At 37.6% G+C, this 10158-nt stretch overlaps 2 protein-coding genes across 6 annotated transcripts in view; one reads left to right on the top strand and one right to left on the bottom strand.

Moving 5' to 3' along the window:
* Nucleotides 1-10158, top strand: part of LOC125244061 (stonustoxin subunit alpha-like) — a 1172099-nt gene that overhangs the window by 1069361 nt on the left and 92580 nt on the right. The window lies entirely within an intron of this gene.
* The window catches only part of LOC125243939 (gastrula zinc finger protein XlCGF57.1-like), an 848513-nt gene continuing 845395 nt past the window's right edge, over nt 7041-10158 (bottom strand). For all 4 annotated transcript variants that reach the window (XM_048153813.1, XM_048153822.1, XM_048153804.1 and 1 more), the window contains one exon: nt 7041-9922. In XM_048153813.1, the coding sequence (XP_048009770.1) occupies nt 8625-9922 (1298 nt within the window). In that variant the 3' untranslated portion in view covers nt 7041-8624. The remainder of the gene's footprint in view (nt 9923-10158) is intronic.

The raw sequence follows: 10158 nt of genomic DNA, 5'->3' as shown, positions 1-10158 counted from the left end.
CAACTTAGATCTGACCACAAATCTGGTCTCTATAATGACAGGTGTGAGTGTTGTGGGTTGCTGGGGGTGTGGTTCATCATCAACACCATCATCTACCACAACAACATCATCACTGGCCTCTAAACAAATATTATGCAAAATGCAGCATGCTGAGACTGCTGAACTGATATTTGAAATGCTTCTCATTTGCAGACACTGGAGCCTCCTAAACTTACATTTTAGAATGCCAAATGCATGCTCGATGACCACACGAGCAGTATTGAGTTTCTATTAAATTGTTTTTGCCTAGCAGACAAGTGGCCATTGTCTCTATAAGGCCTCATAAATTGAGGCAACAGAGGGTAGGCAGAATCCCCAATTATGTGCATTCCCTGTGGGACAAGGGAATGGGGATTTTCTTCAAGAAGACGACCAACCTCTGAAGCGAAATGCTCTGGCATCATGCCAACTCCCAGGGTGACCCACACTGATATGACAGAAGCGCCGCTGACTGTCACAAAACCCAGTTAAATTTACAGAATAAAACTGTTTCCTATTCAGGTATGCTAGGGGATTATCACAATCAGGGGTCTCATTATAGGAATGTGACACCCATCCACTGCACATCAGTGTTGGGGAAACCTGCTGCATCAAACCCTAACTTCGACATCTCCAGCCTTTGGCCTCTGGGCCAGGAAATGAGGTGGGCCATGTATGTATTAACATAGCAACAAAACTCATGGAGATGCTTGGCAAGAGTGGATTTTGACATGTTGAATCTATCTGCCACCCCACGATATGACTCCTGATTGGCCAACGTCCAAAGGCAGGCAAGAACACAGTTTATGAGTGGCAGTTTGGTCTGTTGTAAATTCATATAAACAGGACTAAGGGTGGTAATGACATCCTGCAAAGGTAGAAAATAGGTTATCAAGATAACATGCTAACACTTGAAATAAGTAAATGAATTTTATATTGTCTAGTACACACACCTCCACTTGTTCTTTGGAAAGCCTGAAATGACCTCTGAGACTGTAGAGAGGGACAACATCCTCCACAAAATTCATTATTTTTGGAAGCATTCTATATATCAGAAAGAGGAATTGTACTCGCTATATATGTGGAACTGAAAACACAGGTAGTTAACAAATCTAATTTCAAGGTTTATGTGTAAGTAGGATTTTAATAAAATAATAAGGGTATTCAGGAGTGTTGAAATTGTAATAAAAGCCCATTATTTCTTTGTGTAAACAGAATTAGAATTTCTTTATATTTAAACAAACAGGCTGGCAAGCCACTATTGATTACAGAAGCTATGTTTCTTGATTAAATTCATTACATCAATAATACATTGTAAAGCTATAAACAATTCGGTCATTTAATTTGGTTTGCCACACAGTATTTTATTCGATGTACAGGTTTCAGATTCTAGGTAATAACTATTAAACTATAACAATAATTGTATATTGTTTATTAAAGTACGTAAATAAATACTTTTTACATGAAACCTTTACTCATATTCGTTGCGCTCAATTTCATGCAAGAAAAATGCAGCAAACTACGGGAACCACAGCATGTTCGACTTCACGTCTCCGTTTTCAGCTCCTCCCCGCCTGCACGTGGCTAATCTCACCGATCGGTTACATCCGGCCGCAGCCGATGTCGAACACACCTATTTTCTCTGACCATAACAAATGTGCTTTACAAACACAAAGTTGGAGCAGCCAGAGAACAATTAATAATAAAAGGTAAAGAGTCAAGAGCCCAACTAAAGCAAACGCTGACCTCTTTCATGGTGACTTGAAATGAAACATTCAATAAAACATTAATTAACACCTTTTTTCTCTCTTTCCTTCAATGATTCTGCTTATTAACATCAGGCGTCTCCACTAATTGTCAATCATCACTCAATCATCAATCAATTATCTCATTAACTTTAACACTGCTTCAGTGTTAATTTTCAACACGGCAAGATGGACTCATATGGAATGTTTAAAAATGTGTTTAAAATGAAATGTTGTAAACTGTGAAAATGAAAAGGATTTAATAAATTCTGATTTTAATTCAGCGTGTGTAAAATATATATATATCTCTTTATAGTCAACGATAGTACGCTGTCAAAGCCAATTTTGTCCCCTTTTTGAAGGGTCAATTTTTGTACTGTTAAATAAAGGTACAAAATTGTCACCAAAGGTACAAAACTGGTCTCTTAAGGTACAAAACACATGGGTACAAATTTGTACCCTGACAAGCCATTGTATCCCTAAAGGTACAATTATGTACATTATTTTCTGAGAGTGTACCAGAGCCAAATACATGCATGACTGAGCACAAAACAGTGGACAATTGTCCACTTTGAACTAAAATTTTTAGGTGAACTAACCCTTTAAGTATGTGTTTTTTCTAACTGTCAGGTTGTTCTAAACCCTTAAGACTTTAATTTATCTTCAGATCACAAATTTACATTTTTGATAAAACCCAAGAGCTTTCTGACCCGTCGATAGACTTGAATGCGATTGACACTTTCAAGCCCCAGAAAGATATTAAAGTCTTGTGGGTTTAGGAACACATAAGCAATTAATACTGTAATTTACATTTTTGGGTGAACTGTCCTTCTAATTGTTTGTTAATCATGAATTCATTTTTTTTAAATTACACAGCGTTCTACATTTATTGATATATAAGTGGGTTTGTAGGATTACTTGTTAAAATGAGGCTCAGATCATCTTAAACAAATGCAGCTTTACTTCGAGACATGGTCACTGATTTCAGAATGTCTGTTTACACTGCAGAAGATCTGATAACACATTTTTTGTTTTTCAGACAAATGTTCGGACCTCTTTTTTGCCCTCAAAAAACACCTGCCCAAAGCAGTGAGGATGGGGACTTGGATGTAGATGGTGAGTTGAATAGTGTTTTACATCAAGGCAAATCATCCTTTTTAGAAAACCTACCTTTAGTTATAGGACCCTAATAAATTAGCCATTCACTATTGAAGGATGTGTTAAATTAATGTGAATAAACTCTGCCATTGTTAAAGACTGTTAGTCAGATTTTCCTGTCAGCCCTTCAGTACACATGAACGTTGAAGATCCAACAATACCTGAGGATTCACACAGTAACAGGTACGAATGCTTTTCTGTTGCAGATCACAGTCGGAGGGCAAGCCAGGCCAACAGGCCCTCACCGAAGAGAAAGAATAGGGGAAAACAGATAACCATATCGAAGGGTATGTTCATTTAAAGTGTTTGCTGCGCTCTGTTACTGTCTACCAGAGCCAAATATATGCATGACTGAGCACAAAACAGTGAACAATTGTTGATCCTTAAGGAACACTCCAATTTTTTTCATTTTCCATCTCTCCTGAAGTTAAACATTTATGTCTTATCGTTTTCAAATCCATTCAGCCGATCTTCGGATCTGGAGTTACCACTGTTAGCATAGCTTAGCATAGATCATTGAATCGGATTAGACCAGTAGCACCTCACTCAAAAATGAGTTTCTATATTTTTCCTATTTAAAACTTGATTCTTCTGTATTTAATGATATTATGCAATGCCTGAAAACAGTCCCTGGCTAGTTAACTTCCATGGTTAGGGTTAGGATTGTGTAATATCACTGCTGCTCCCATGGTTACGGCTGCAGAATTCCTTGATTGTTAAGCCGGAGTGAGAAAATTGCACCTAGTCATATCGGCCTAGAAAAACACAACTTCTGATTTTCAGGTGGTCTTAGTACACAATTTAAATACAGAAGAATCAAGTTTTAAATAGGAAAAATATAGAAACTCATTTTTGAGTGAGGTGCTACTGGTCTAATCCGATTCAATGATCTATGCTAAGCTATGCTAACAGTGGTACCCCCAGATCGAGATCAGCTGAATGGATTTGATTCACAAATGTTTAACTCCAGGAGAGATGGAAAATGAGCCTATGTTAAAAAAATGTTCCTTTTAAAGGGTTAGTTCACCAAAAAAATGTAACCCATTAGACTTTCGTTTATCTTCAGAACACAAATTACCATCTTTCTGATGAAACCCAAGAGCTTTCTGACATTTGAATGTCCCTCTAAAACCCACTGTCACCCTCACATGGAAGGCACCTGTTGAAGTGCTCAAGAAAATGCTCTATTAACCTAATCTTTAAACATCTCTTGAGAAGAGGAATTCATTTTTTGAAGCATCTTTGATAATTAAATTAGATATTTTTCTAATTATATGGAGAAAGTTAAAAAAGAGAGGGATACCTGCTGTCATTACTCAGCAACAGAGCTGCAATTAGTTATTTTGATATTTGATAAAACTAATGATATATGGGACAATTATTTGACTATTCTATTATTTGACCATTTGACTATACTAATCTCATGATTTGCTACAGTATACAACACTGAACTCATGTTTCACAATGCAGTTCTTGATTCTTTAAAGACTAAGTCTTTTTTTTTTTAACTTTGAGAATTGAATAACTTTTTGACCATATCAAGCAGCCCCACATTAGTGTTCTTTCTGTGACTGAGCAAAAGCTGTTTGAGAAACCTACGTTTTAGTGTCTGTTTTTAAGCTCACATAATCTATATGGTATTTTTTGTCATATGTAGAAACATCCAGGATAATCCTGAAAAGACTGTGGCGAGAAGAAGAGAGAAGGGTGGTAAATAAACGATTGGGAAAGTTCATGGCAGTGTGCAGGGTTCCAGGAAAACTGGACTGCATGAAGTGCCTAGAAGAGGAAGAGGCACTGAAGGACAGAACTTGGAAAGATGTGAAATATTTTGTTAATAATACAATTGTAACTCTCAAAAGAAAGTCTGCTTCAAGAAAAATTATGTTTTAAAGTCTAATAAATACATTAATTAAATATGTTTACATAGACTGTTTATGAAACTCAAACTAAAACTTGCATTAATTGTCAGGTCACCTTTTATTTCTCTAGCACTTTATACAATATAAATTTTTTTTAAAGCAGCTTTAACATGAAAACAGGAAAATAATGATTAAATAATGAGGAAAGTCCTTTTTCAGCTGAAGTAAAGTTCAGTTAAATAAGGACTTTGAGCTGTCCACACTAAAACAAAAATATGGCCAAAAAAGCAAACTTAAGTTAATTGAAATGATTAAGTAAGAAATGGCCTCAATAGCGCCCCCTAGAAAATGTCCTCACTCCGCTGGTAAAATGCTGGTTCTTTCCTTGTGTTTTTTCAAGAAGCTGAGCTAAAAACTTGAATCATGGACACACCTAGTGTTGAAACATAGTATAGATGTACCAGTAATTGTAGCAGAAATGGTGGTCCTCACTTTGCAGGTTAATTGACTCGGTCCTCACTTTGATAGATGTACAGGAATGTGTGTGTGTGTGTGTGTGTGTGTGTGTGTGAGTGAGTGAGTGAGTGATGCTGCTGGATTAGCCTTTAAAGTAAATCCTGGTGTGGAGTACAAATTGTTTGTGGTATAGGCCGGTAAATGTTCAATTACCCCTTTCCCATGCAGACCGTTTGTTAGTGGGAGGCCCTTTTTTGTTTAATTACTATTTTCTCCTGTTTCTTCTGTTAGCAGGAAGGTAAAAACATCTGAAAAATGAATTTGCCAAATCTATGAAATCTCTTCCTATAAAACTATATAATATTTTAGAAATAAAAACAGTACAAATAAATTTATGTTGTTTTTATTTGTATTTAGCCTTCATACAAACATAAGACTCTCTCACTTTAGTATTATTAATATCTTTAACATTAAACTATAACGTAGGCTGATTTTATTATTCTTAAAGGGTCATGAAACCCCAAAACAGATGTAAACAGATATGTATAGGCTGCACATCATTGAAAACACTAAAAGGTACTCAATGTTATTTATAAGTGAAAAATAGTTATTCTCGACATATATTCATGACATAAAGCTCATTCAATCCAATCACTGTGCTCTAGTATGCAAAAGATTATAATTGCAGTATTATGCATGAGGAAGTGTCGCTTCTCTCGCCTCGGTCTCTTGTCATTCAGAGACATATCGCTGGTGTTCGTTTCCTCAGTGCTACAACACAATGTGTTTTCCTGCGACCAGAGCAGAGGTTTGTGTGCATGTGGATTGTTTTGCTGTAATTTACCAGCACAAATGGAAAATATGTTCACATGAGATCGCATTACAGCGGAGAATTCAAATGTCACAAAAGTGCTGCTCATTCACCTCTGCCTGCTCTAGCTGCGTTCAAACACACGAGCTGTAGCCCATTTCTCTCAGCACAGCACGTGTGTTGTTTGTATTTTGCTCGCGATGCAGTCAGAACTGGAGTTTGAATACGAACACATGAAAAATACGTTTGTTATTTTGATATACACGCGGAGCGCGCATATGATCGGTTTCAGCGCGGAGCTCCGCGATGAGTTTAATAACACTAGCCACGTGACACATAGCTCATACAGAATAAAGTATCCATGTTTAAAGTTATTTCACACATTCTCCTGCACACCAAACATTAACCAGCACGGTGTAGTTATGCACACATATTTCATCAAGTCGTGGAAGCTTGTTCTGTCGCATTTGCATCAGGTGTACTCATTTTGTAAAACTTGTCGCGTTCGCGTTTGATCTTAGCTGAGCACTGGCTGGTGACTGCATGTCTCTGTGGTGTACGTCATCACGCAAATAGCCAATTGCGTTCTGCTCTAACGGCTGCGCCTCAAGTCAATGAATGCTGTAGTGTATATATCGAAATACCGGAAATGTGTTTAAAAATCATATCACCATTATCGAAAAAAAAATTATCGCGATATATATTGATATTGAATTATTGTCCAGCCCTAACTTATTCACAGTTGTTTTATTACAAAACTAACAAACACATACACTTTTTTTTTCCTTTTATTTGTTAAATGGACTTTGACCTTTAGAAATTAAGGATTTTCTGTTTGTGATCAAGTTCATTTTTCACATTTATTTTTTTCAGAACGTGTTAGACTGTTTGACTGAGCAATCAATGTAAGATTGCCTACACTTTCTGCCTTTAATGCTAGGTCATCAGCAGATTGCTCCATAGCTGAGGCATCCTCCTGGAGGCGTGCTCTCTTTTTCTTCAGCTCATCAATCTCATCAGAGAGAGTTTTTATTTTCATGTTTAGTTTTTCTGCTCCTTTAAGTCTTTTCTGTTCCTTGAGATGAAAGATGTATCACTGTCTTGACAAGGATACAGACTGAAGGCCTTATTTACCACAAAGTTATCAATTCCCCCTACTGACCTCAAATGACCCACACTTTCCCTCATGTTTTCAACCTTGATTTGTTTATTGACTGAAAAACCTCACTCCACGATTGCATTTCCATGTGAGAGCTTTAGGAGGAGTGCCACAACATTCCACAGTGTTTCATACACCTTTTCTCTTGCCTTTTTATAGAATAGGGTATCTACCTGACCTGTGACCTGGATTGAAGTCAGTGAAATCTGCCCTTCTCTTCAGCAGTCTTATTGATGAACTTCCTGTACTGTTTGAGAATATCATCACACTCATTTTCATCTACTCGTTTGGTCTCAGTGAGCAGTTTGAGGATGTTTTTCAACTTGTTGATGCATGATGAATCTTTATTGCTTGCCATCCTCCCTGGATCTAGGCAATCCATGCTGCACACAAGTAGAGATTTTTCTTTTAATTTCCCTGCAAGTGTCAGTAAGAATTTTCTGCAATCCATCCTGAACTCCAACACTCTCTTCTCACTGATCTTCTGTGATGACACCAGTTCCTTCAGCATTTTGTCTGCAGAGAACCCCACATGAACTTTAGTTGCATGAATGAGATTGTTTTTGTCTGTGACATCTATTGACATCATTTTTAATACTGTGTTTGTATTAGCAATCATATCAGGCTTGATAAAATGATCCATAATTGACCTGATAACATTAGAAAGATCAGCAGCCAGAAAAGGAATCATAGGCCAGTCTGTTTGATATAGATTCAAGAAAGGTGCAGCCTTTGCAGGCAACAGTGAGTCTCTGCACCTTTCTTTGACAGTAGTATAGGATTTAGCTCCAGGGTTAGGGATTTGCCTGCCTCTACTGCATCCACATTTCTTCAAGTTCGTCAATATATTGATCATTCCTTCTGTAACTGGGACATTCTCTACCCATCTTGTTTTACAGAATTTGAGTGGCATAAGAGGAGATGTTTGTCCGACAGCTTTAGCATAATAGGCATTACTTAAGAACTGGTCTACATTTCAGTTTGAGGCATCTGCACCCTTTTCAGATACTCCATGTAAAATATGTAGGCCAAAGCTACCCACAATTAGTAACACAGTATTGACATCTTGTCCAAGTTCAGTTTAATATGGTATAGAATACATTTTGACAAATGGAAAAACTCAAAAATGCAAAAATCCCTGATATTCCATGACTTGGACAAAAAAATATAAAACTCCCTGACTTTAAATGTCTGGAATAGAAATTTTAAAATTCCAGGATATTCCAGAAATTCCACGACCCGTGGGAACCCTGTATGAACTAATATTTTAATTTATATATTATGTTGCTCACGCAAGCTGTCGATAATTTATTTATTCATTTGCCAAATGACAGTAATTTTCTTTAAATCTGGCAGGTGTTTGATTTAGGAGATGAGGCAGATAAGGTATCTGTGCTTTTATTCAAGTATGGTTTTCAGGTACTCTTTACACCTCTGCTCTTTCCAGAGTGACGACTTCTAAAAGAGTTCTCTTTTGAGTGAATCCCCATGTGCTCCTTAAGGTTACCTTTATATATGAAACTCTTTCCACACTGATCACACATGAATGGCTTCTCTCCAGTGTGAATTTTCATGTGGTTATAAAGTGACGATTTATGTGTGAAACTCTTTCCACACTGATCACATGTATATGGCTTCTCCCCAGTGTGAATTTTCATGTGTTTATATAGTGACAATTTATGTGTGAAACTCTTTCCACACTGAACACATGTAAAAGGCTTCTCTCCAGTGTGAATATTCATGTGTTCCCTAAGGATTTGTTGCCGTGAAAAGCCATTCCCACACATAGTACAGGTGTAAGGCTTTTCTCCAGTGTGAGTTCTCATGTGGTCTTTAAGGTTTCCTTTATGACTGAAACTCTTTCCACACTCTTGACAGGTGTAAGGCTTTTCTCCAGTGTGAATTCTTATGTGGTTTTCAAGGTTTCCTTTTCCACTGAAACTCTTTCCACACTGTTGGCAGGCGAATGGGCTCTCTCCAGTGTGAATTCTCATGTGGCCTGTAAGGCTTCCATTATAACGGAAACTCTTTCCACACTCTTGACAGGTGTAAGGCTCTTCTCCAGTGTGAAATCTCATGTGGATTTCAAGTTTTCCTTTTAGACTGAAACTCTTTCCACACTCTTGACAGGTATGACGCTTTTCTCCAGTGTGAATTCTCATGTGAACTGTAAGGTTTCCTTTCTCACTGAAACTCTTTCCACATTGTTGGCAGGTGTAAGGCTTTTCTCCAGTGTGAGATCTCATGTGGACTATTAGGTTTGCTTTTTCACTGAAACTCTGTCCACACTGTTCACAGGCAAATGGACACTCTCCAGTGTGAATTCTCATGTGGACTTTAAGGTGTCCTTTTTGAATGAAACTCTTTCCACACAGTTTGCAGGTGTAAGGTTTTTCTGCAGTGTGAATTCTCATGTGGACTTGAAGGTGTCCTTTTTGACTGAAACTCTTTCCACATTGCCGGCAAGAAAAAGGTTTCTCTCCAGTGTGAATTCTCATGTGGACTTGAAGGTTTCTATGCTGATCAAAACTCTTTCCACACTGTTGGCAGGTGAAATATCTTTTAGTTTCTGTCTTTTGAACTCTTTTTCGTGAGGAAGTCTTTTTAGCCAGCATCGACCTTTCCCCAGTCATGAAATCATGTTTATCATAATGTTCTTTCTCTTCTTCCCTTTCATTAAGTTCATGGCTAGCCTCTCTCAGTGCTGTTAGATCTAGAACGAAAATAGACAAAACAATTTAGACATTTAAAGCATCAAAACCAACAACATGTATGCATCTATACCAGGGGTGTCCAAACCTGCTCCTGGAGAGCTACCATCCTGCAGATTTCAGGTCCAATTCCAATCAAACACACCTGAACCAGCTAATCAGGATGTTCAGGGTTCCTTGATAATTACAGCAGGTGTGTTGGAGCAGGGTTGGGACTGAAGTCTGCAGGACGGTAACA

The sequence above is a fragment of the Megalobrama amblycephala genome, linkage group LG1, assembly GCF_018812025.1.
Source record: "Megalobrama amblycephala isolate DHTTF-2021 linkage group LG1, ASM1881202v1, whole genome shotgun sequence".
NCBI classification, from domain to species: Eukaryota; Metazoa; Chordata; class Actinopteri; order Cypriniformes; family Xenocyprididae; genus Megalobrama; species Megalobrama amblycephala.
This window is presented reverse-complemented; position numbering and strand designations above follow the sequence as displayed.